Here is a 27,571-nt window from a genome sequence, read left to right as displayed (position 1 = left end):
TGCAATGTTTAGGGGTATAAATTCCCTTTAATTAACCCTCAAACTGCCAGACCAGCAGCCTGGAGAGGCTGATGCTCTGCAGTTGGTCCATTAGGAAATGTATATAGTAAAGCTATGCAGTAAGAGATGCTGGCAACAGAAATGAAACCATTTTTACATCTATAATAACATTGTCTTTGCATGGGCTTTATAATTTTGCCATAAAAGTATTTGCCGATGCTTTTCCATTCCTTATCTGATCCTCCATGTTCTTTTATGAGGGGGCTGCCATATTTGTGCAGCAGTAGGCTGTTAGCATTAGAAGCTATAACTGACAAGATGAGAAGGGACAGTCAGGTTGGCAAAACAGTCAGGTTTAGGAACTTCAAGCAACAATTACATACAAAACCAGCCCTAACAGTGAAAAAATATCAACATGACCTATAGGTAACTTTTTGGGCTCTGGTACACGGGGAGATTAGTCGCCCGCGGCAAAACTCCCTGCTCGCGGGCGACTAATCTCCCCGAGTTGCCTTCCCCCTGCCATCCCCCCGGCGAACATGTAAGTCGCCGGCGGGATGGCAGACGCGGCGGGGCGATTTCGGGAAATCGCCGAAAAAGCCTCGCGAGTCTTTTTTCGGCGATTTGCGCGAAATCGCGCCGCCGCGAGTTTTGCCGCGGGCGACTAATCTCCCCGTGTGCCAGAGCCCTTTATGTAGATTCATAATTTAAAAAGTTGTTTTTTCGTGTCATTATCACTTTATAAGCATTTTGTATGAGGTGGCAAACCTGTGTTTCTTAGTTGTATAGGGAAGAAAGTTATTATTACCACAGTAAAATACAATTAAAATGTTTCAGAGAAGGCCCACGATAAAAACTATGCTAGACAACATAGGCAATATTATTTCAAGACCGATTAGGCAGCTCAGTGTATTGTAAATACCATGAAAAAATGTCAATGACAGTTTGCAAAAATGTAGTTCTGTTTGCAAGCTAGACAAGCAACTCAGAGGCAGAGAGGTTTTTTCCATTTTAAAGGAAATCAAGTTGTTTTATCAAACATTAAAGCAATATTTTTATATTTGCCTTTAGTATTTTAAAAGGATTTAATTTTTATAAACTCTAAATACAAAACACATAAAATTCAAAAATTCAGTACTGCACTCTACAAAACCAAGTCCACATGGCGGTGAGGTTAATGCACCAAGAAATATCCATTTAACTCTTGCCTCATTAAACAGTAAATAATGCTGTAACAAATAGTTTTGCAACACTTACCATTCTCATTAGTCTTCAACAGTTGTTTGCTTTCTTCCAATTTCTCAGTAGTACTATCCAGCTGCTCTTTCAATTTCAACATCTGAGAAATGAATGTTAGTGAAACCATGTATGAAACAATAAAACATTAGGAAAAAGTTTGCAGTCGTTCATAACAATATGAGAAGGGGATTATTATCACTTTACTAAAGGTCTACACAAACCTTTAAAAATATATGAATAAGTAATTATTTTTTTATTCATATATGACATTACATCTAATAATAAACCATAGCAACCTAGAATTTAGATTATAAAGCTGGTCAAGCATAGGCCACTAAAAGCTGCCGACTTGGCTAATCTAGACTTTCCAGTACAGTCTATTAAGGTGATATTTAAAATTATAAAGTCCAGAGTTTCACAAATGTTTGCCTTGCCTCTGTAGATGCATCAAAACAATGAGTAGGAAGGGAGCTGATATTTTAGACAAAAGCTCCCTTAAATATTCCTGGAACCCCTGCATGGCAGGGCAGAGTGAGTAAGAGTTAGAACCTGTACAGAGATACATTAGAACACTTTGAAAAGAGTTGAATATAGTTGTGGCCTGTGTAAGAACAGTAGCAGCACAGATTTTCCACACTTTGCATTTTTGCATTAACATGTCAGTTTTATGCTACACTAATATTGCCAGTAAAACTGGCACCTCTAATTCTAGCCAAAAGAGACAGTATACAATAAGAGAAAGTAACTGGTAGTTTGGAAGCTTGCATTAAAAGGGAAGTGTACAATGTGTTATTACCTCTTCTTCCTTCATCTTTAAAGTATGCTTTATGTTAGTTAGCTCCAGTTTTTCCTTCTGCAATGTTTGTTCTTTTTCTCCCAAAAGTTTTTCCTGCTGCATTGTCACTGCGTTTTTAAGTTTGATCTTTTCCATCAACTTCTTCATGTCTGTCTGTAGCTTTTTGATAATCTCATTAGCCTATAAGAGTACCAAACTGTATTACAATACTATTACAGATAAAAGCAAGAAGACAAATTAACATAACATTTCCATACTTTTATTAGTTCTTCAGAGAGAGATTTCACAGTTGTTTCCAGCTTTCCGGTTTGCACCTGTTTTTGGTCTAGAGAATCTTCAAGTTTTTTCTACCAAATTAAACAAATAAAAAAAAAGAGCATTATGCAAGGTGTACAACAGCATACAGTAATACATGCCTAAACAACTTGTCTCAAAATACTATGTATCTGTCAGTCTCAAAAGATCTCATACAGGTGGCACCGAGGCTGTGAGACAATGTAATTAATGTCAGTTTCCAAATCTCAGCCAGGAATGAGCAGACCAACACAGAATACAATTAAATAAAATCCAAGGGGAAAAAAAACCCAAACACAAATGTTTTTAAGTTATTTCTTTCAAAACCCATTACAGGTTATGAATACTTCAGTCTTTTTAGCTGAACCTAAATAAGACCAGCCCTCATAAATTAAATTATGAGCACTTAAGTGATTTGAATCTGGTCAAAATGCACAAAACACTTTAGAACAAACCTTATGTTCCTGAGCACTTTCACAGGCATCAACACTTCGAATTATTACTTGCTCCTTGTCTTTTACTTCCTGTTCTAGAACAGCTGTCCTTGTTTTTAACTGGTTTATAAGCTTCTCCTTCTCATGACATTCGGAATCCAGAGTTGCATTTTCTCTTCGAAGTGAAGTCACCTCTTGCTTTGTTCTGTGGTATTCCTACAAAATACAGTCATTTTAGTTTAGTTATTTATACATTTTCTTTTCCCCTAAAAATGACTAGTACCGTATATACTCGAGTATAAGCCGAGTTTTTCAGCACCAAAAATGTGCTGAAAAAGTCTCCCTCGGCTTATACTCGGGTATATACGGTAATTGTTTTGCAGGCTGTAATTGATCTGGGCGCCTTGATTTCTGATAGAATATTGGAGGTTGCCGTTCATTCATTGAATTTGTGCGGTGATCGCTCGCAACCCCAGCCCCCACCCCCCGTGGACATACCTTTCGTGCGGTGATCGCACCCAACCTACCCCACCCCACCCCGTGGGCGTACCTTGCAAGCGGTGCTCGTTTGCACCGCCCCCCCTGGGAACATACCTTTGGGAGGTGCGCGCGTATGTAAGAGCGCACGTCGCCGAGGAACACGCGTGCGGGAACGCACATTATTACTTACGCACAGGTAAGATGAAAGACAATACCGAGGGTGTGGCTAGTTGTTGGAATGCTGGAATACTTGCAGTACCTTAGATGGGCATAACATTGGCTACAGGCACCAACTGTTCAACTAACTACACCGCATTATCCCCTGGATTATCTATTATCGGCTATATTGTATTGCTTCTGTTTCTGATTATCACACTCAGCCAGAGATGTGCCTGATGTTATTATTTGTATAGAGCAGACACATGGCTTTGCACTTATCAACAGTGATTTCTTATGTGGACAGTTGCTGTAAGTATGACCAATAATATGCAGGTTTCCTGGCACTGTCTAGGAATTGGCTTCTATACCTCACAATCATTTTTTGTTTTGGTATGTTTACCCTAAAGTGCAGTAACTTCAGTTTATGAGTCCCTCTGGCCCTGGCATCCATCTTATAATGTGTTTACCTTTTCTCCCTTTCTTATCCCCACTTTGTAAAAAGAAACTTGCTAAATTATTAGGTGTCACCAGCAGGATACGTAATTCATCCTAATTGTATTAACTGGTGAAAAAAATACTTATTGTTCCTGTTCTAACGGCAGAGCACATCAGATTAATTTCTTTCCTCAATAAATATCCCTACATGAAGAGAACTTAGTCATACTGTGCAATGATATATCCAGCAATTATACAGAAACACCTTTACATGTCCATTACAGATAGGCCCCTGTAAACCTGCACAAACTGTAAGTCTACCCTGATGCACTCTCACAAATAGAAGTTATTAGACAGTATAGACAGTTAAAAAAAAAAACTTAGCAGTAGCTGCTGCATTTCCTGGGCTTATACTCGAGTCAATAAATTTTTCCAGTTTTCTTAGGTAAAATTAGGTACCTCGGCTTATATTCGGATCGGCTAATACTCGAGTATATACGGTACATTATCAGAATATATATATTTCAAAATGCACAAGCATTACATATGCAGCAAAAGACTTTCAGATTACAGACTATTTTAACTTGTAATATAGTACATTTTTATCATAATGTAAACAAAGTACAAAACTTTGAAACGTTTAGGTGGTGCATTAAAGCGGATTTAAATAGACTGTAAGTAAACAGTGCCTACTGTGGAGGGAGGATTATTATAGAACAAATATACAATACATGTATATTTCTTGTTCTTGGCGTTATTTATCTTGCGACGACATATTTTCAAGCAATATATTACGCAGCGCACAACATATTACGCAGCACGTTGCTTGAAAATATGTCGTCGCAAGAGAAATAACGCCAAGAACATCGCTTCTTAATTATGACAAGTGTCCTTTTAGTGAATCCAGCGAAAAATAAGAAGTGATAAGATTTTTAACGCATGCTATAAATAGCACTCCTTATTTCGGACTTTAGTGAATCGGGCCCATAATGTTATATGGAGCTACTGGTAGTGATGAGCGAAACGTGTGCACCACTTTTTTTTCAATGTGAAAAATTTTTGGAAGTTTGTGAGACAATTGCACTGCAAATCCATGCCTGGTAAAACAATTTGCTCATCGCTAGCTACTGGTCATGTTGTGGGCCATATATATCTCAAATGGACACACCTGTCCAGCAGGACAGTCCTGTTCTACATGATATCGCTAGTACAGTGAAAAATACTGTACTGACATCACAGTTTGATAATTGGTACTTTGATAAAGTTGGAATTACACATCAAGGAGCAACCATAACCTCAGTTCTACAATTTCAGGGTTAAGTCTCACCCAGCTGACCTTCATTCACTGGGCGCCACAATTCGATAGTTGTACATGATTGCTATATATTCACATGAACGCTATATACTCTCTCTATACTCGCTTAAAAAAGAAAAAACAAAAATATAGGAATTCAAAGAACATAACTCTAAAATACTGCATACCTCTTCCATTCCACTAAGTTTGCCTTTAAGTTCCCTTATGCATGATTCAGACTTATATTTCCTTTCTGTTAGGTCTTTGTTGACGGCTTCAAGCTCAGATACCCGTGATTCTAAATGCTGTATAGTTCTACTGCTTGTTGTCTCCAGTTCCTTCTTTTGTTGCTCATATTGAAGCTGATACTGGCTTTGCACCTAACAGAGAAGAGATCTGATTAACACTTTGTATACCATCATAATCACCATTGAACTTTGCTCAGATGTAGGATTTCTTTAAAGATTCAATAAGCAAATCCAGGGAATTGCCCCAGTTATAAAGAGTGTTCAGCTTGGCTGATCACGACCCGTGATGTCACACAAAGACCCTCTTTTTTCATCAGGAAGCCCTGGCTCCTCCTAATAGGATCTTTAAACAGGAGCCCTGTGACAAGCGTGCAGTAAAAAAGTGGCTTTTTAGGTAAAAGGAAGACTGAGCAACTAATTATACAACTATATATATATACATATATATATACATATATATATATATATATATTGAAATACATACCACTTTTTCTTTCAGCCAGTTAATTAGGGATATTAGCATAATTATTGATTTACATAAAAGATACAGCACACACAGCAGCATTAGTTATAGATAAATAATAACACATTCTGTTTGCAGTGATTTTTATCCAGGAAAGAACAATAAATTCAAATAAAGTATTTCAATAAGACAACCCCAAAGAGAAAGGTTATATAGAGTGAATTCATTTAATCTCACCTGCAAAGCTTTCTCTCTTTCTGCACTAATTTCCTGGGTATGCTTGCTGGTTAATAAGGAAGTTTGGGATGCCCACTCATTTCGCAATTTGTCTAACTCCTTACATTTATCAGCCAAAGCCTGCAAAGAAACAAGAAAAGTCCGTTCAAATATCACTAGACATGATAAAAGCCAACATATGCACAGCACAGGTGGTCTACTGTAATTCAGGAGCGGAACAAGGGTAGGCAGCAGAGGCACCTGCCTAGGGCGCAACGGTGGGTGCCAGGTAGGTACCTCTTCTTTTACCTCTAATTCTGGACCCCGTTCCCCCACTGCAGCATCCACGGCAACCCCACCACCCTGTGTGCGCGCATTATGCGCTCCCTTGCACATGTTCACACACGGGGGTGGTGGGGGCTGGCCAAGCCGACCAGGTTGCCTAGGGCGCCCACGCGGCTTGGCCCGGCCCTGCTGCAATTGCTAACAAAAGTCAGTATCTGTCTTTGATTCTTCCTGGTCGACTGATCCTTACTACAAGTGACATTGAAAAAGTATTGCAGCATTCATCTCTCCTGCATATATGCTAACATTTCCATATAAAAAATGCATTCTGCGGATGTATGTAAAAATATATTTGAAATATAGTGATCTCCTATAAACTTCCTGTGCTATAAAGAGAAAATGTAATGCAATTTGTCTGGCTGAAAGGGTTACAGGCTTGAAACATTGTTAATGTGCACAGACATTCTGGTATTTGAAATGTAACATGGGCATGGTAGTAAGAAATAGTGGAATGGATGTAATCAGTATAAATAGATAATTGCATACATGGAATTAAGCATGCTGTGAATCAGAAATGTATTTTTTTTTAGTTGTAATATTAGTGTGTAGGCAGCCATCTCAGTGCATTGTGCCTGAGTCTGAGCTTTAAGAAAGAGCCAGCGCTACACATTAGAACTGCTCTCAGGTAAACTATTATTTTCCTACTCCCATGTAACTGGAGGACTCGCAAGCCGGACTTGGATTTCTTACTATTGAGTGCTATTCTGATATCTACTGGGAGCTGCTATCTTGCTCCCTTCCCATTGTTCTGCTAATCGGCTGCTGGGAGGGGGGTGATATCACTCCAACTTGCAGCTCAGCACTAAAGTGTGACTGAAATTTTTTGCTCCTATAAAGATTACATGTAATATTTTATTATTAAAAAAAAAGGAAAATTTTTTTAAAAATGTGATTTATTAGATTAACATGGAGTCTACGTAAGATGGCCTTCCAGTAGTTTGGAAATTTCTGCATAATGTGTTTCCGGATAACAAATTCCGCACAAATAATGTGTTTCAAACATTTTTGCAATTTCTCGAATTTTTCGCCAAAGCGAAATGAGACAGATTATATAAAAAGTCAGGACTGCCTGAAAAACATTTTACCTGCTGCGTTACTCCAAGTCTTTTTGAAAGTTCCTCTTCTGATTTTTGGAGTTTTTCTTTTAATGTACAATTTTCCAGCTTTAAAATATAAAAAAAAAAAAAATAATGTTACAAATATATTGAATTGAAATGTCAAAAAAAGGATATGCACACAATGTGTGTGCATTCCAAAATATTTTTATTTATTTAAGTAAGCTCTTTTAATAAACAAGTTCAGAACGGTTCATTTGCAACATAATAAAATGATATTTGTTAAAATATTAAGCATGATATAGTGGAGACAATTCGATCAGGATCTATACAGCATAATTTATTTTTTAACAGAGTCAAATTGAAACCAATAAGAACCTGTACTGCTGGTCATGGCATTTGCTATATGTATTACTCACAGGAAACCCCATCTAAGCTACCATTTTCCCTTTACAGTTCAATAGCAGTACCAATGTCCAATAAACATTTGCCTATTGATAGAAAATATAAATCTAATTTCCAGAATACATTTATTAAATAATCCTTTTTTTGAAAATCTCTTTTTGCAGTTCTGATTTGCCTTGCATTCTCCTTCACAGGTCTGTTAACTGGCTGGATTATGTTACATTGTTTTAAAATCAGTCCAATATTACTTTTAATAGCGAATTAACTAATAGAAACTACTGGGCAAACCTACATTTTACTATTTAGGGTAGTGGCACACATGGGGAGATTTGTTGCCTGTGGTTAAATATCGGCTACTGCAGTCAACAAATCTCCCTAAAAAGGTTTCCCCATAGGCAATAAAAGTGAATAGCCAGTGGGAAAGCACACACATTTCATTTTCTAAAGTTGCTCGAAGTTTTCTGCACAGTAGCAGAGATTTAAGTGCTGCTCGCCCAACTGAATCCTTGCCCCCAGAGGCATATTGCATGAAGGGAGAAAGGATTTGGACATTTATTTCCCTAGCTGGTACAAATCGCCTCAGCATGGATAATAAGGCAAATTTTTTTTTATCAAGTCCTTGCCATTTTTCACATAGCTTTGAAAAAGTGTCCCATACTAAATGTTTGGGACTTACCAGACATCTTCCTTGACAGGGCTGGCCAAACAATTACACTTATTAATTAATGTAGCATGGGCATTTGTTCAAGTAAATGAAAAGTTAACTTTTCTATAAATTTTAGTCAGATTTGCTGGGCTCCAAATAAATGTGCAGTTCCATTAGTATTAATATTTGATTAGGTGTACCAAAAACAGAAAAGATGACCTAAAAAGAGGGGAAGTTCAGTTTATTTGCAAATATGTTTGTCAGTTTATGGGTAACTTGGACACAGATCAAAATAGTCTAGGATTAATATTTATAAGGTGAATAATGCACACCCTTTTTGAAAAGAGGATATTATAAGTCACAAAGAAGCTCCATGAGCATATAAAGGTGCAAGACATTAGGTTGAGTGCTTTTATGTTATGAAACTCAAAGATTGAAGTTTTCAGTCAGGATTAAAATTTTATTAGCAGCCAATACTTAAAAAGGTGGTTTCAGCATCAGAAAAGCAAGAACAAACAAATTAATATTCCTTATGATGGGTTGAATGATTTTGTAGCAAAAGAGTAATTTATAGTATCCCCACAAGGCAGGCAGAATTGCAGTTTTTATATTGTAATTAAGTAAAATATAAAATAATATTTAATAAGATGGTTCTTACTAAGTACAGAGTTTAGTTGTTTTTAATTATTATTATTATTTATTTATTTATTTTTTTTATTACATTCTACAAGGTTTAGAAAAAACACCTTCTTATGATCACTTATTTCTTTGATACGATCTGGCTTTTTTCCCCATTGTTCTCAACTGCATTATTGACCCAAAAGGCAGCATTAACCTTAGGTCAAAGACATTTTACAAATGATTCACTTCATTTACAGACACAATTTCTTCTTCAATGTGCACTTTACATAAATTATTTTTCAAGGTGTTGTCCAAAGCAGCTGCTTTTATGGCAGTCATTCATATGTTGCTAGCTACAATTCATCAAAAGGAAGGAAATTATGTTTGTATTTCAGCTTCCCACTTATTTTGGCTATTATATGCTCAAGGTGGAAAGGCAACTAGTGCATGTATAAAAACAATCATTTTGCTTCCAGTGATGATATTTCTGGTTTTATACACAAAAAAATGTCAATGACATAAACTTATTTAAATGTTTGCTTAGATAAAGTTTTTCCCAGCATTCTAATGAAGCAAATCTTCTGATATACCGAGTGTTCTGCAACAATAACATTTAACAAATATAACTGTTATTACTACTCCCTTGTAAACACAGATTTAGTTTTTCTAACAAAGACTTACATAATGGGGCAAAAAAGTTCTGTGAACCTAAAACTGACTAACACTGACCTTTAAATTTTTAATGCAAGTGGCAAGATATTTTTTCACATCACTGTCACTTCCTGCCAGAAGTTTTAAAGAAAGGTGAATGAGATGCTTAAATGGATTTGTTTCAATTATATTTAGGCTTGCAGGCATACAGTCCAGAGCATTTGAAGACGTTACTAGCTGAAGTAAAAACCTGCAAAGAAAATATAAAAAATGATAATTGGCCAGATGTAGAGCACAAAGTTATTTGATCTAAATGCATGCAGATTTACTCTAAACCCCTTAGGATTGCCTTCGTGGAAAAGGCAAGTTCTAGTGCTTTGTAAATACAGCTTAAATGTCCAAAGTCAAGAGATCATTTCTGAATATTCCTACTAATAATCATGTATAACCTTATATTAGGCAACACTGATTGCATATTCACTGTTAAAAATAATGTATGGGGAAATCTATAAAAGAGTTATTTGTTTTATCACTGATAAGCGATAAACTTATAAACTGCCAGTGTAATTTCTTGCTTCAGCCCAACATCACATACGGTAGTGAGAGGGCTTGATCTAGGCAAAATCCAATGTATCAGCAAGCCTTAAACAAGTTCATTTAATTAATGAATGTAATCATAATATCCAAAGCAACTCACTGTAAATAAATGTTAAATCAAAACAATCAAATCTGAAATAGTAGGTGTGTATTCATACAATGCAGACATTTTTGCCTATTTTAAATGACAGGATTATCATAGAAAGAAAATAAGAACAGAGGGGAATAATTTGCATTGCCATTTTTTTTAAATGGAAATGTAATATGGCCTTCATCTTATGAAAATGAGGAATTTTATAAATATAATCATTTAAAAATTCTGTTCTATTTCTAAACAATCAAGGTTTGCTTCAGTAACCCACTATCAGCAATCTGTTTTTCTTCATAGAAATTAGAGCTTAATAAGACTGTTAAGTCAAAAACATTGGTGTGCGTGCTTCCTTTGCTTAGACAAACTATTAATGTCATCTTTTAAAATAACAAACTAATACAAAGCTGCACGTAGACAGAAAGCACATCATTTTTATGTTCCTGATAAAAAGGTTCTTCATTTCCATTAGATGAACTAATATTAAATTTTACTATTATACACAAATGTAATATTATAAACAAAGAGCCTAGTTTGTCTCCTGCTTGACTTGAAAGGAATGCTGCTTAAACCAAACTTCAATTGATATTTGATTGACAGGGTAGGAAGAGGTTTCCAAGCGAACAACAGAAAATGATAAAACAAAACAAAAAATACACTATACAATACATTGGCTTTAAAGTAGGTAAATGCACAGGTATATTACATTAAAAGAACAAGCTGTTTATTGGCAGCAGTACCTTGGCACTGGCTTATCTTGCTCCAAGATACATTGCTCTAAGAGGTCAATGAATCTCTGTGGAAATGCAGAAAACTCCACCAGCAACCCTTGCTGATTCTTTAAACTAAAAGTCCAACAAGAAACAAATTATCAATGCAAAGAAATTATAAGAGCAGTCAAACATAAAACAGATTTATAGAACACCAGTAAAACTAGTTATGAAAAGGAGAATATACATAACACATTGGTGCAAAATTAGAACAGGTATAGGATCTATTATCTGGAATTCTAGGAACCCTTGTAGTTTTTCAGTTAAGGGTTCTTTCTGTAACATAGATCACTACACCTTAAGTCTGCTTAAAATAATTTAAACATTAACATTAAACATTATTTATCAGTTTTTGAGTTTGTGAATTCAAGTTTTTTTTTCAAAATCAAATAAACTTGCATATCAAATGCTAACTTATTTATTAATAAGGAAAACTCGTTTGAATAAAAAAAACAACTCTTTTTCGAGTTTACAAAAACTTGAATTTGAAAATATGGCTTTACTTTACCTAGGGCAACTCCCATTGACTTTTATAGAAACTTGCAAGCTTTTTGATGGCACAGTTTTTTTTATTTGAGTTTTCAGGTTTTTTTGGACTTAATAAATATCAGATATTCGATTTTTTGAACCATAATTCAAATTCGGGTTATTTTAGCGCAAAAACCCCCCCTCAAATTGTAAAAAAACAAATTCAGCGTTGATAAATCCCCCCTTGAATAAACCCAATAGGATTGTTTTGCCACCAGTATGTATTTATGCAGCCTAGTTAGGATCACTTAAGTTTTTTAAAATTAGAATCAATTGCTTTAAATGGACTATGGGAGATGGCCTTCTCGTAATTCAGAGCTTTATAGAGGATTGTGTCCGGACAAGGAATCCCATGCATGTAGTTAAAAAATTTTGTTCTACAATTTAACTAGAATTATGTTTCAAGGAATCATTACAATGACCTTGTGTTTTAATTAGCCTTGGTGACTGGTTAAAGCTTGCAGAAGACAGATTTATATCCTTTATTTCAATTTACCAACAGTTTGCAATCTGACCAACATTTAAGCAACAACAATTAAGCAACTAGGGGAATGAAGTGGATTCTGTGACACAGCAAATTTCTGTGCAGACAGCAATCAACTAATAAAAAAGTGTGACAAATTATTGTTAATTGTTAATGTTAAAAAATAAACGGTTAAAATAAATGAGATTGTGCCACCTCTAGCAAATCACAGGTATTACATTTTATTTTGGGGTTTCTACATGCCACATACTGTTATAATATTCATACTAGTAGACAAACTGTTTAGAAGAGCCCTGGAAATCATTTGTTTTATCAATATACTTAAGGTCATGGGGCAAAGAGTAGAATTTTTAGCAGATTATCAGAAATTTTATGATAAATGCTTAGTTTAGCAAACCTTAGCAGTTTAAAGTAAAAAATACAGTATCCCGTTTTTCCTAGGTAAACATTGGCCCCAAAGTTACCCTAATATAAAGAAGCACAAACTCTTGGTAGGCAGTTTGCAAGTGTGTTTAAGGACTAATCAGCTAGCAATAAAAGAGAAAAAATTTAGCCACAGAATTTCTTGGCTAAAGTACAAAGTAACATTTATTTAAAAAAAATGCAGCAGGGGAGTATTAGGCCATAAATCACATGCTTCATTAACAGATCACAATAAAGCAAGTGGCCAGGGAGGTGTCAACCTATTAAAAAATATGAGCATAATAAACAATTAACCACCATATGGATTTACCTTTAAATTGTAAGGTGGTTTAAAATATTTATTTAATATTTTTTTTTTTATAGAAAACAATTGCTAGTAAATAAGGCATCAATTCCTTTTTTTTTTTTGTAGTGTATAGTAACACAATACAGTTTTCCTTATATGATCGCAAATACATTTCAAGATGCAAAGCCTGAACAGTAAGAGGATGCATTACTGCGTGTATTAAAACAGTTTCTGGTATCTCAGTAGCATGACAATTCTATGCATTTATTAAGAAGAAATTACCTTTGAAAGTCTTCTTCCCCTAGTGTAAGATTATATAAAAAAAATGGATCTGTATCATCAGAAAGTCGAACAATTAACTCCTATAAAAATAAAAAGAGAACATTTTAATTAAGAAATATCTATTTTTGTTTCCTTTCTTACACTTAGTAGGGCAAAAAGTGAGAATTAAAGTTATAATTTCTTCCAACTTCCTGGTTTTTACAAGCTAGTTAAAATAAAGTCCATGGTGTAGCCATAACCCCCCCCCCCCATCTTTCTCACTAAACTTGTAACTTGTTTAAAAAAAAGATTAAAATACTTAGTACATTAGTTACATTTTCTGTGGGGGGGTGGTAGTCCATAGGGCAAAAAGGTAACATGAGTAGGCACTATTTTATGTTTTGTGACCCTAACTTTGTCTACACAACTGCTAGAAAGCAGTCATTTTCACCACTGTGAAAAAAATCACAGGAGCTAAAGCAGGTTACGAATAGAATAAGAACGAGACTATGAAAGTGGAAAAGTGGAATGTAGAAAAAAAAATAAGAAAAGTGAAAGATGGACACTATTAAAATATAAAAGCATGTTATTGCAGAGTATTATTGACCTCTCTGGTTAATATATATATAAATAATACTACACTGTAGGAAGAATGGCAAATCCAGTTTGCAAGTGCAGCTTTAAATGGTATTGACAAAAGGGTGCGCCCTTTTCAAAAAAGATTTATGTGCCACTTGTGCCTCTTGGTTTCTCTGTTGAACGCATTATTTCTTTAAAGCATAATGAGTTTATCTTCTGTTCAATCGTAGAAGCTTCAGGTCTCACCGCTGACACAGACCCTGCTTGAGCATGCGCAGTTGGGGCAATCAGGAAATCAGCTTCAACTGCACATGCTCAAGCAGGGTCTCGTTCAGCAGCGAGACCTGAAGCTTCTACGATTGAACAGAAGATGCCGCCCAGGCACGCAACTGCCCTGATCTGCATTTTTAGGTTGGGGTTTGCAATAGGGGCAGTTTTTTTAAGTTAAAGAGTATGAGATAAGGGACAGGTGAGGGGGGGGGGGTCGTGGCAGGCAAGTTAAGGTTAAGGGGGCTTTTATAGCTGGAGGGGGTGTAGTTCTCCTTTAAGTAAAACTTGGTATTGGGGCTCATCAACATTGGGTAAATTTGCCTGTGGGCAGAAGCCCATACCAACCAATTAGTTCTTGCCTTTTTTTTTTTTAGCTGCAGCAACAAACAATTGGATTGCCATGGGTTACTGCCCATGGGTACATTTGACCAGTGTTGATAAATGACCCATGTTGTGTCTTCCACTATAAAAAAAACTATGAAGCCTGTGTTTGCCTGCTACAAGTAAGTCAAAAGAAAGGTCACATTACACGTATCAGATACAACTGCTAAATCAGTTATTGAGTAAATATCTGCAACAGCTATTATCTAAACAGTATATTTTCATGGTACAGTGTTTTGGCATTAAAGCATTTGTACGCCATTTAACAAGATTCAGTTTTTCCTGCATAATTTAATAAAATCTGTTACTAGGTACTATTATATGATTCACTAATGTATATAGTGGTCCATTGCATACAATTGTAGTGACCCTTTTTTGCTTGCCTTTGGATCTCACCCATTTTTACTAGCATTCCACCTATATATCAACAAGGCAAATTAAGATAGTTTCCTGGTGATAGTTTAAAAAGGAAGACGACCACAAGGAATCTTGGGTGGAAAGGTTTGTTGATCAAAAATGACTGCTCTTTTAAATGAGAATAAAAAAAAAAAGTTACCTTGAATTCACCAACGCTTATTTTTTTTTTTTTGTAAAGGTGTATGTAACACCATACTTGCTTAGACAAACAGACCACGTACACAGCCTAGCTGCCATTATGTAATTTACACTCACAAACAAGCAACATAAATCAAAAGTCGTCTAAAACAGCAAAGCAAATTTAAGCTTTCAGTTAAGACATTCAATTAGCCTTTGTTATGGTAAAATAACTAATGAAGCACTAAAAATTCTATATGACTTAAAAACACAACATTTTTGTATTTTGAAATTTTTTAGCGCAACATTGCTGTATTGCTTATTGCTGTATCATTCTATTATCGGAAAAAAACTTTAAAAGAGGGTGCAATACAAAGAAATTGTTTGGCAATTATTTCAACTAAGTTACTATTCCCAAAAACTTCATAGATGATAGAGAAAAGATTACCTTTTTATGAACTGGATTTGATGAAGAACGTGATTCCACTGTTAGTCTTACATTAGCACGTCTGAAAAACAGAAAAATAACAGTTTAACTTATTATTGTTCTGACTTAAAGCCGATTAAGTATATGCCTACTGTAAACCCTTTTTGGCTGTAATACAGACATGTCCAGCTAGTGATACGGTAGAACATGGGGTACATTGGACTTTCAAAAGATGGACCTTTGCTATGTGGAAGACTATGTATATGAAGGGTGTTGTTGGACTACACATCCCTCTGCCAGATGTCATAATGATGTAAAAGAAGGATGTCAGTTTTTTTGCAGCAAAGTCAAACAGAACTGGTTTATTGTCCAAGGCAGGGTTATTATGCAGGGTTATGCAATGCTCACAATACCGAGGTAAAACAAATTAAATGGCAGGTTAAATGCAGAGCAAGCAATGCACAGATGCACCACTGTAGAGTGGCCGATAAGCTGACTAGCTTGCATTCCTGCACTTACTAGATCCTCATTCATGAGGTCCCTGCCCCCGACCTCTCCAAAAGTAATGGTCCCTCTGGGGTAAGATGGCTTTAACTGGGGCCTTGTTGATCCCAGGCTCAGTGGAACATCCACCTGGTTCAACAGATGCAGGCCAAAAAGGAAGATCCACCCCCTGCTAAACACTATATTACAGTGTTCAGGAAATGGTCATAAGGCACAAAAGCTAATTATACAGAACATGCTAACAGCAAAATAGATACGTGGGCAGCTGCCCAGCAGTGAAATAAGGAAGTGTAGGGTTAAAAGCCATAGGGATTGTTAACCCTATAAGTCCCATACTACATCATATGCTAAAGTTCACCAATGTCTCTTCTTAGCTCAAAACGACACTCACAGCACTGAGCCCAAATTTAAATAACAAAACCCTGCACACTAAGTCCCCAATGGGAATGAAGCAGCAGATGGGCTGTGCCGGATCTTTGTGGTCATCCCACAAATGTGGTCCTGTGTTTAGCAACTACATTTTAAACAAGTTGATATACTTATGAATAAGTTAAAGAATTATAATGCCAATCAGTATGCACTGAAGAGCAAACAATTCAATTAAAAACAAAAATAATTTCTAAAATCAAGTCAACCTCGGTAGGACTTCCTTTCGCTTATTTTTTGTTACATTTTCCCCCCATTTTATTCTCTTCTACTTTTCAATTCGCATGTTTTACTGCTCCTCGTTTATCTTTTCATGTTTTTCTTTTTTCCCTCGCTGTTGCCTGCTTATTGTGTTCGTTTCAAGCAAAGTACCACTATGTAGTGAACAATAGAAATGTACCTATAGCCAACATGCAGAAAAAAATCCTATACAAGCGATTTATGAATTTTGGTGTCCTTCTCTGTACAACAATAGGTGACCTTTAATAAAATCTGCCCAAAAATTATTTCTAAGAATACCTTCCCCAAAATGTTCTCTATTTAGCCTGGCTTATGCCTCACAGTGCTTCCCTTACTGGTAGATTGCTGGAAACCATAGGGAGGATTCCTAAACTCAGTCTTTCCCAGCCCTTACTGTTCTTGGGTTTGAGTTTCCTTCAAGCTCTTTGATTCTAACTAATATAATGACATTCTGTTTTCATGATATGCCTGGGAGGAGCTGGATTATGAATCGGTGTTCGGTGTTACTATATTATATATATATATATATATATTTATATATGAGTTTTTAAGACTTAGCAAGTAAGAAAGCTACCGTCACAAAAAAAAGCTTCTACTAAGCTTCAGCTGATTTTTTTTTTTTTTTAAAACATACTGCAGACACAAGACACACCATTTAGATGCAAAATAAGGATTGCAACAGTGAAAAAAAACAGTGGAGATTGGTTTGCCAAGTTAATAGAAATACATATCACAATGAAAAATTGAGAGCCCACAGTTAACAATTACAAAAGCAAAGAACTGCTATAACAAGCTAAGCTTGTCACTCTAATATTCTTTACCGTTAAGTAAGGCACCTTGCTGATGCATCATTTATTAAAATCACCTAACTTCTGCAAATCCCTCATAAAAAGATACAGTACAAAGTGACTTCTAACATTCGATAAATCATTTCTCACCAAAATCTTAAAAATGTATAGCCTCTCTTCTAAAAGTACTTGTGTGCACGCATGACTTGATCAGACCAGCAACCCACCTATTCAGTTCATTACCCCTCATGTCAGACATTGACCTTGCAAGCTAGACCCACATTCTACTGTATCAAAGTGTTTTCCTTTTGATGATGAAACCACAAAGTACCAGGTTTCTCACATCTCAGTTATTTCCATAATTGTCAAACAACCTCTCACATCTATGATTCTGTTTGAAAGGAGATCAAATGTTTTGAACAACTTGACCCATAGTTCCCCAATTGTCCTCCTTCAAATTCAGATTTCTTTGTTGCATTGAATAAAATTGCAATACTAGCTTTGTATTCTGCAGTCACGTGCCATAAAACACAGTACAACAATTTTTCCCAGACTTATTATTTTCATAATGCATGATCTATTTTATTTGTTCTTTTGCTGGTGGCCATTTTGTAGCGCATCAATTGTTTCTGATACTTCCTATATAATGAAATGTTCTTGCAGTCTTTTTAGGGGAATCACTGAAAAGCCTCCTTTTGAATTATGGTAAAGATGGTAATCCTGCTAACCATTACAACAAGGATTATTAAATGATGCAAAATGTTTGGCAACTGAACAGGCTGAAAAAGATCAGGGATATTTACAATATACTTGGCTAAACGCACAACACAGAAACTTTGCTTTTAACTACAAAATTCCAATATGAATAGCACTACCAAAGTATAAGGCATAAAAACTCAAAACTGTATATGTACATACAAATGTACTAGGCTGATTTTTCAGCTACTGCAAGAACAATTCACTGCCTGTTTATTATTAGCGTTAAAAGCCCCTAACAATATTTTAACCCCAGAATATGTTTTCCATTGCTAGGTGCACACATATAAACCCATTCTGATGTTCACATTTTATTTATTTTGTCAAAGCCATTTGTTTCCCTACTTTACACATCATTTATACCTAACTTTTACTACTTAAACAGTAGTCCCCAAAATCAATGGGAGACCTGAGCTTGTTTCCCTGCAACTAGATGCACCCAGGTTCAGCACAGCCTACGGCCTGGTGGTTGGGGCCCCCTGACTTAAAACTTGTCACATTTCAAGTAGATTATAAACCTGTTGGAGATCTACGGAGAAATGTAATAAAAATTGTTAAAGGAGAAGGAAAGATAAAAACTAAGTAAGCTTTATCAGAAAGGTCTATGTCTATGTCCCTCAAGAATGCTAAGAACTCACCCCCCCTTCCCTTAGGAATGTGGATCTGAGCCCGAAAGCTTCCTCAGTCTTACTAACTAAGCATGTACACTGGCCTTGGTCTCGGTGCAGGAGCGAGGCATTATGGGAACTCTCTTCACAGAGCTCAGCATTTTTTTTCCTAGAAGGCTTCTGATCATCTGAACAGGAAAATATGGGGAGACTTAAAAGCACTATTGAGAGAACTGAAGGTATTCCTGCAGCTTGAGATTAACTCTTTATTAGCCTTTCCTTCTCCTTTAAGTGTACGCATGGTATAGTAACTCAATAAGCAACAAATCTAACTATAGAGGAAGCAAGTCACAAGACGGGTTTGGACCACAGGGTCCAATTCCTCTATTGTTGCAAAAAAATCCCCCTCCCCAGCCACTCTCCTAACTGCGGGCAGAAAGCGGGGGATGCTATGGACTCGGGTGGAAGGATAAGGGACAAGAGTCTCTCTGTACCGGATTGTTCTGTGGTGAGGGCCCGTCACAGACTAGCCTCTGCATTTATTGGTCATCTCATTGTTCATTAGATGTTATGAGTTACTAGATGTGATGAAAACTTGGCAATTTCAATTACATTAACACTCTAGTTTGGTGTGCCATCCAGCAACTAACTAATCAAAAAATGTCATAAATAAATTGCTTGGTATTGTAATCACACTGCAAATATATAAACAATGTATAGCAAATATATCACTTAATACACTTCATTTAAATTAGTGTCTTAAAAAGCAAAGTAAATGTAAGATTTCTTTATTTTGATCTACCATTTTCCATCAATAGGTCACAAGTTATTAAAATTCCACTCACTATCTTGTGTAAGATCAATAATTCTGTCTTTTCCTGGAGGTTTGTCCCTTTGGAGACTTTGCTGATTATGTTATTTCCATTTGTTCCCTGGTGTTTTTATACTGTAGTTAGTGCACTATTGGGAACTTAGTGTACTAAGAATTATATCTACAATCTAGCACTAACCTTTTTTGTTAGCTGTACATTATATAAAAAAAATATGAAAATTCTTATAATATACACACGACTGAAGTATATGCTTTTAGAAGAATATTTGTTACTAGCAACCAGGAAGACAATATTTATGAATATATTGATAAGGATAAATATACAATTCAACATCAAAATGGACTAATCAAAACATGTATTAAAAACATAATGTACAAGAAACATGGCTTCAAACATGAGACCATGGGCAAATTTATATTTAATATATACAAATAATGTCTACATTTAAGCAACTACCCCAGATCGTGAAGTCAGAAAGATAAGCAGTGCTTCCCACTAACATAAGTGCGACTCTGCAGGGGCAATTTTTACATTGAGCTTTAGCACAGGGCTTTCAGGCATAATAAAGATTTCAGGGCTAGGTGACTCATGGGACTTCAAATAATGTTAGCAGAAATAATTTATGGGAGGTACCATGTGTTTTGATCACAGTCCAGGTAATAACAGAATATTCTTATTTTTAAAAATCCCTGTTCTAAAAAAGTTACACACAGCCATTACATCAGAGTTTACATATAACAACATCTTAAAAGCATACACACTAGACATCAATAAACATAAAATGATTTTCTAGACCAGAAATTTAGGTATACAAATGACTGCTATAATAGCACTATATAGCATACTTTGCAACAGTTTTTGATTTGTATGTATAAAAATCATGGCAAAATGCATATTAACCCAAAAATTGGTTAGTGCTCAAAGTGCAAAGTCTAAATATTGTATTATTTACCATTTAATCTTCCAAAAGGGATTATGCATGTTGTCAACAAGTCATACAGTTAATACAACAATATGACATTATATGGGATTTGCTCCCAAGTGATTTCACTTTGTGCATACATTTAAAAAAATAATAGCATTCAGCCTAGTGGTGTATGAGGATGATCTGCCATTATGTATAATTGCCCCTGTAAAAGATACTTATATACTACAAACACAAACAGATTAATGTGACAAATTATTGAATATTTTGCATACAGACCAGCAAAACTCTAATTACTAAGAGCGAAACTTATCTTAAAAAGTGTTTTGCAATGGTAAAGAGTTGACTTCAAACATGCAGAATATTGTTTCACTGTTTGCTTTTAAGTTCCCCTTTATACACCCTTGACAAAAAGCCTCTACACAAGAATACTGTATTCTGTAATGGTTTCTTTGCCATGATAAGATATCAATAGCATATTAACCACAATAACTACTAGTAATCCTATTAAGAACTCAACAACCATTAGTATTGTAAACAATGGATTATAGGATGCCTTCAGGTTTTTTGTCACCTAAAAATGCACCGGTGACAACAATTGGCCCCTTTGCTTGTAAACAATGGAAATTGCATGAGAAGAAAAATATGCACAAAGGTGTTTGAATTGTCCCAGATTTCAAAGGAACACAATGAAAGGCAGTAAGGGTGAATTTGGCATTCTGAAAAATGCATCAGAAATGTCCATTGGATAACCCTGGGCCATAGACCTTGTGACTGTAGCTATAATCTCAGCCATAAAGAAGGATTCTTACTATTCATTTACACCACCCTACAGAGTAACCATGATTAGAACTTGGTTTTCTATATAAGGAGTTTTTCCATATCGCGACGCACCATTCCATAAACCTCCTAAAATATCTTGAGATAAACTACCCTATAGGATTGTTTAGACAACAGCATGTATTTATGCTAGCTTTAAAAAGGCAAGTCATGAAAGGCAAGTCTCAATGAACACTTTTAGGGTGAAGACGCACAAAGCTACTAAGTAGCAACTTCTTGTCACAGCTACTAAACACCAGAAAACACCCTGCCACAGACAATACTGAGAACTGCCTCTGCTAAAACACAAGTAGAGACAATTATCAGTAATTCAACAGCAATATCTATTTCTGTAGCCATGACAAGTAGCTACTACTTGTAGCTCCATGTGTCATCACACTTAAGTCTATACTGGTACACTTTCACTCACCAGCCTTAGGCCTAAGGCACACAGAAACAGCAGCAAACACCCCTCTCTGTTCTGTCTTTCACCACACTTAGGGTGAAGACACACAGAGCTACTTCATAGCAGCTACTTGTCACGGCTACTAAATGTGTCAGAAAATACCTTGACATAGACACGACAATACTAAGAAATGCCTCTGCTAAAAACACAGACAGTTATCAGTAAATGATCGGCATTGTCTATTTTAGTAGCCATGACAAGTAGCTGCTACTTGTAGCTCAGTGTGTCTTCACCCTTAAGGGCTCTGGCACAGGGGGAAATTAGTCGCCCGCGACACGGGAGATTTGTATGCAAAATATTCAATAATTTGTCACATTAATCTCTTTGTAGGCCTCATAAGTATCTTTTACAGGGGCAATTATACATAATGGCAGATCATCCTCATACACCACTAGGCTGAATGCTATTATTTTTTTAAATGTATGCACAAAGTGAAATCACTCCCCGAAATGCCATCCCACCGGCGAGAATGTTAATCGCCGGTGGGATGGCATATGGAAGTTGCCTTGAGAGGAAACTTCCGCGATTTCGGAGGGAAAAGGAAAGGAAGGGAGAATACCTTTTTAAAGATGGCTGCCTGTTCAAGAAAACAGATAAAAAATGTGAAGTGAGTGTGACTGAGTAAATATTTGATTAGGTGAGCCAAAAGTGTGGTGTTTTTACTAAACAATAGGAGGACTATTGTCCTCCTTTAAAAAGCACTATGCTTTTTAAATTTTGACTTGCATTCTCCTTTAAACATACACAGATTTGTGATAAGTGGACCACAACCAATCAGGTCTGGCTGTCACCAAAATGTCAGACAGAGTACTTTCTATTATGTAGCTGCATATCAAGAGATGACAGGTGGAGATGAATATCCCACCCCCCAGTGTACAGAGGGCCTTAGATTACATATAGCAATACATTCTGTTGCTGCAAAATCAGCACCAGCTTGTGGTTTTTCAGCCCACTGGCATCAGGAAGAAGCTTTTTGTATCATCAATGCAGTGTGGGTCATGGAAGTAGAGTCCATACATCATAACTGACCTGTTTCAGCCCTGCCTTCTTTCTGCTAGAGAATAGACAAATGTATTTATGTTTCCACAGTAATTCATACATTCTTATTTTACAACTGCCTTCTCAATTTCTTTGCTGGAAACATGGGGGCAAGACAAGGTTTGTTCACAGGACAGGGAGTTGAATGGTTTTTAAAAATGGTGTTTAGAAATCTTCTTACTAGGGAAATGTGTGGTGTCAGCATGCAGGCAATTAATATTAACAATTTTAAAGCTATCCTTTGGAGTCCTTGGACTACTGTAGTAAAAGTAGTCAAAACATTGTGTGAAAGATGAACTTTAAGTACAAGTTAAGCTGGCTATACATGGGCTGATAAAAGCTACAGACTGGGCCCCTCCTGGCTAAGTTGGCAGCTTATTTACCTGCTTTAGCAGGGCCTGCCTGACCAATATCAAACCAAAAAATAGAAAATCAGGCAAAAACCTATAAGACAGGTTTGAAAATCCTTTCAGACGAGGCCCACATTGGCACATTGCCATGGTCCTACTCGGACAGGTCTCTATAGACCCCTCAGCACGATCTGATCGTTGACTCCTTGGACAAGAACCGGATAAGCCCTGTTTGATCCAACACGTGGGTGGCCAAACCAGGCCATGTAGGGTCAGTTTTACCTTCTTATTACACAGAATAGTTAAAAGTTAAGAACTATTTTTTAATAGATGCCATACTTCTAACTTTTACAAAATGTTAATATCTACGTTTTCCCAAAACTGTTATACATTTCCAAACATTGTTTTCTAAAAATGTACATTTGTCTAAGCAAAGTATTTTCTGGCATATTGCAGCTGAAGAAAAATACCAGCTACAAATACCACCGTGTGTCACTGCCCTCATATGGAACTTTAGGATATTACCTGTCACCTTACTGTTACAAGAGGGGGTATACAATACACAAGTATGTGTGTCATATTCCAGCGTTAGACACATTTATAAGGATATAATATACAAGAGCCATGTATAGCCTGTACATTATATTGTTATAAAGGGTGCTAAGTGAAGTCATCAGTTATAATCAGTGCTTAGTGATGTAATTTCTGACACATGACTTCTTGAAACTTGTATATTATAATAATGTACCCCTGTTGTAAAATAAGCTATTAGAAGTCACTGCTGAGTTTAAGAGCAGTATAAAAGCACTCAGACTTCAGCCTTGTGCCTTTATATGGCCAGGGAACTCCTTGGTGACTTATAATAACCTTATATAGAGAGTACATTATTCACTAAATATTGTGCAGGTTATTTGTTGCGATTTGACATAGTCACTAAAGTTTCCTCTCAAGGCAACTTCGCGGACTTCGGCAAATCGCAGCGCCGCGTATGTCATCCCACCGGCGACTTACATTCTAGCCGGTGGGATGGCATTGCGGGGTGATTAGTTGCCCGCGACAAGGGAGATTTGTTGCGGCATGACTAATCTCCCTGTGTGTCAGAGCCCTAATATGGTATGTACATTTTAAAGTTACCTTCTAAGAATTCCATATCTGAAACAATTTACTGACAGTTACATTTCCGGCCCTTGATATTTACAAGGTAACAGCCAATATGCCACATACAAGCAGATACCAGTTATTCAACTCCACAACATTGCTTTTGCAAACTTCTTAAACTTGCATTAAAGGTGGGCTCTCACTTTACTTTTATAAAGATGTGTTAAACACAAAGACACACATTACTGGAACATAGATCCCTGAAGCAAGTGCAGAACGTTCATTGTGTGGTTTCCATGTATCTCCTTTATCTAAATAGCTATGCCAGTCATCTATTAAGTGGACAAATACTGTCCTAGAAAAGTCTAAAAACATTACATTGCTCTACAGGAAACGATATAAGGCTGTGCCAATGAAGGTCTTTGATAAGCAGTTCTACATTTCCAATAGCAGAGAAACATGAATACTTGCTTTAGTCAAACTTTGTAAGGTGCACGTTTCAAGCGAGTGCCTCTCAGTGACTCAGGGATAACTAAAGAAACAGAGAAAGAAATGTATTCCCACAGCCCATAACCGGTCATTTAATAAGCGCCCTTTCTTGACCTCCCTCAGCAGCAGCAGGAATCCCCCCACGGAGTTGAGACATTTGTGTTTATCCAGCAGCACATGGTCCATACCGCTATAGGCCGGTGCATGACTACGAGGCCCCTTACCTGTCTTCACACTCCCGACATTTGATGCCAATAGAGACGACCTTACAGAACAGCTCGTCGGCCATAGCGTTTGTAAGTTCGAATTCCCCCCTTTGTATCACATGTCCCGGAGTCACGGCAGCCCCTAACCCCTTCCGCGTTGAGGGGGGCAAGGTACAGGCGTTGCTTTGTAACCAAGAGCCCACAAGGGCTTTGCTTCAGGCGGCTTAGTGAGGGAGGGGTCGGCAGAGCAAGACACCTGTTGGTAAAAAGTTAGAGCGAAGCTTGAGCATTGTCAGTACACGGCCCCATGCTGCATTGCTGGGAATGAGCCGCACCTTTGCATTCTCTATTCCTCCCCCCTAGCCAGTCTCAGCTCCCGTGGGGATTCGCGCCACCTTCCCGCCGCAGCCAGCAGCAGCAGCCTGCTCCTTTCCCTTGTACGCTGCCTGTGCTGCTCCACCTCCTTCCTGCGGGCCCCAGGGCAGGTGCGCCATTCGCTATGTACTGTAGTTACAGAGTAATCGCATTTCTTGCCGGCTAGCGTGATTCCTATTTTTTACACGTGTGGCAGCTGCCGCACACATTTTGCAGGCGTATCTTTATGACTGAGAATTTCAGAGCAAAGCTAGTTACTATTTGTAACTGCACATCGGTACAGTTCCTGCAGTCACTTCCAGTTAAAGTCAGCTGCTGTACCTGTTACAATTGCGGCTGACATTCCTCTTTATGCTGCTAAGAATTAAAAAAAAAATCATTTTCTGCGTTTTTTTTCGTTAATTTCTGTGACTTTTTTGTACTTTGCGACAATTTGTGCGCCAAAATCGTATTTGCCGCAACAAGTACAAAGTTTTGGATTCATTCAAGCTTTGGTATCGTGACTTTCTTTTGGCCAGGTTGGAGCTGCAGAGTGCCATTGAGCCCTATGGGAGACTTTCCTTGGGCCAGGTTGGAGCTGCAGAGTGCCATTGAGCCCTATGGGAGACTTTCCTTGGGCCGGGTTGGAGCTGCAGAGTGCCATTGAGCCCTATGGGAGACTTTCCTTGGGCCGGGTTGGAGCTGCAGAGTGCCATTGAGTCCTATGGGAGACTTTCCTTGGGCCAGGTTGGAGCTGCAGAGTGCCATTGAGCCCTATGGGATACTTTCCTTGGGCCAGGTTGGAGCTGCAGAGTGCCATTGAGCCCTATGGGAGACTTTCCTTGGGCCGGGTTGGAGCTGCAGAGTGCCATTGAGCCCTATGGGAGACTTTCCTTGGGCCAGGTTGGAGCTGCAGAGTGCCATTGAGCCCTATGGGAGACTTTCCTTGGGCCAGGTTGGAGCTGCAGAGTGCCATTGAGCCCTATGGGAGACTTTCCTTGGGCCGGGTTGGAGCTGCAGAGTGCCATTGAGCCCTATGGGAGACTTTCCTTGGGCCGGGTTGGAGCTGCAGAGTGCCATTGAGCCCTATGGGAGACTTTCCTTGGGCCGGGTTGGAGCTGCAGAGTGCCATTGAGCCCTATGGGAGACTTTCCTTGGGCCAGGTTGGAGCTGCAGAGTGCCATTGAGCCCTATGGGAGACTTTCCTTGGGCCGGGTTGGAGCTGCAGAGTGCCATTGAGCCCTATGGGAGACTTTCCTTGGGCCGGGTTGGAGCTGCAGAGTGCCATTGAGTCCTATGGGAGACTTTCCTTGGGCCAGGTTGGAGCTGCAGAGTGCCATTGAGCCCTATGGGATACTTTCCTTGGGCCGGGTTGGAGCTGCAGAGTGCCATTGAGCCCTATGGGAGACTTTCCTTGGGCCGGGTTGGAGCTGCAGAGTGCCATTGAGCCCTATGGGAGACTTTCCTTGGGCCAGGTTGGAGCTGCAGAGTGCCATTGAGCCCTATGGGAGACTTTCCTTGGGCCAGGTTGGAGCTGCAGAGTGCCATTGAGCCCTATGGGAGACTTTCCTTGGGCCAGGTTGGAGCTGCAGAGTGCCATTGAGCCCTATGGGAGACTTTCCTTGGGCCGGGTTGGAGCTGCAGAGTGCCATTGAGCCCTATGGGAGACTTTCCTTGGGCCGGGTTGGAGCTGCAGAGTGCCATTGAGCCCTATGGGAGACTTTCCTTGGGCCGGGTTGGAGCTGCAGAGTGCCATTGAGCCCTATGGGAGACTTTCCTTGGGCCAGGTTGGAGCTGCAGAGTGCCATTGAGCCCTATGGGAGACTTTCCTTGGGCCGGGTTGGAGCTGCAGAGTGCCATTGAGCCCTATGGGAGACTTTCCTTGGGCCGGGTTGGAGCTGCAGAGTGCCATTGAGCCCTATGGGAGACTTTCCTTGGGCCAGGTTGGAGCTGCAGAGTGCCATTGAGCCCTATGGGAGACTTTCCTTGGGCCGGGTTGGAGCTGCAGAGTGCCATTGAGCCCTATGGGAGACTTTCCTTGGGCCAGGTTGGAGCTGCAGAGTGCCATTGTTTTTTGTGTCCAAACCAGATTTTTGTGCAAAAATCCCTCTTTTGTATTGTAAGAGTTAAAAAAAAATATAAATTGTTAGAAATGATCATACAGTAGACATCAGATGTGAATGCTTTTAAACTTACTTGTCAGTAGGTTTTTGGACTTTTAAATGTTAAAAATGGCATTTGTCCTTGAATCTAAAGCTGTTC

At 37.9% G+C, this 27,571-nt stretch overlaps 1 protein-coding gene across 3 annotated transcripts in view; it reads right to left on the bottom strand.

The window, feature by feature from the left end:
* Nucleotides 1-25,457, bottom strand: part of sass6 (spindle assembly 6 homolog) — a 35,781-nt gene extending 10,324 nt beyond the window's left edge. The window contains exons 1-13 of one of the 3 annotated variants that reach the window (XM_012964402.3): nucleotides 25,291-25,457; nucleotides 24,974-25,211; nucleotides 15,431-15,491; nucleotides 13,240-13,319; nucleotides 11,207-11,311; nucleotides 9,860-10,031; nucleotides 7,489-7,566; nucleotides 6,080-6,199; nucleotides 5,320-5,511; nucleotides 2,785-2,979; nucleotides 2,293-2,382; nucleotides 2,036-2,215; nucleotides 1,258-1,339 (exon numbers count right to left, since the gene is read on the bottom strand). In XM_012964402.3, coding sequence (XP_012819856.2) covers nucleotides 1,258-1,339; nucleotides 2,036-2,215; nucleotides 2,293-2,382; nucleotides 2,785-2,979; nucleotides 5,320-5,511; nucleotides 6,080-6,199; nucleotides 7,489-7,566; nucleotides 9,860-10,031; nucleotides 11,207-11,311; nucleotides 13,240-13,319; nucleotides 15,431-15,491; nucleotides 24,974-25,038 — 1,420 coding nt within the window. In that variant the 5' untranslated portion in view covers nucleotides 25,039-25,211; nucleotides 25,291-25,457. 3 annotated transcript variants of the gene reach the window in all.
* Between the last annotated feature and the right edge of the window lie 2,114 nt (nucleotides 25,458-27,571).

The sequence above is a fragment of the Xenopus tropicalis genome, chromosome 1 (assembly GCF_000004195.4).
Source record: "Xenopus tropicalis strain Nigerian chromosome 1, UCB_Xtro_10.0, whole genome shotgun sequence".
In the NCBI taxonomy this organism is placed as follows: Eukaryota; Metazoa; Chordata; class Amphibia; order Anura; family Pipidae; genus Xenopus; species Xenopus tropicalis.
Note: the sequence above shows the minus strand (reverse complement) of the source record. Positions and strands in the feature narration are given on the sequence as shown.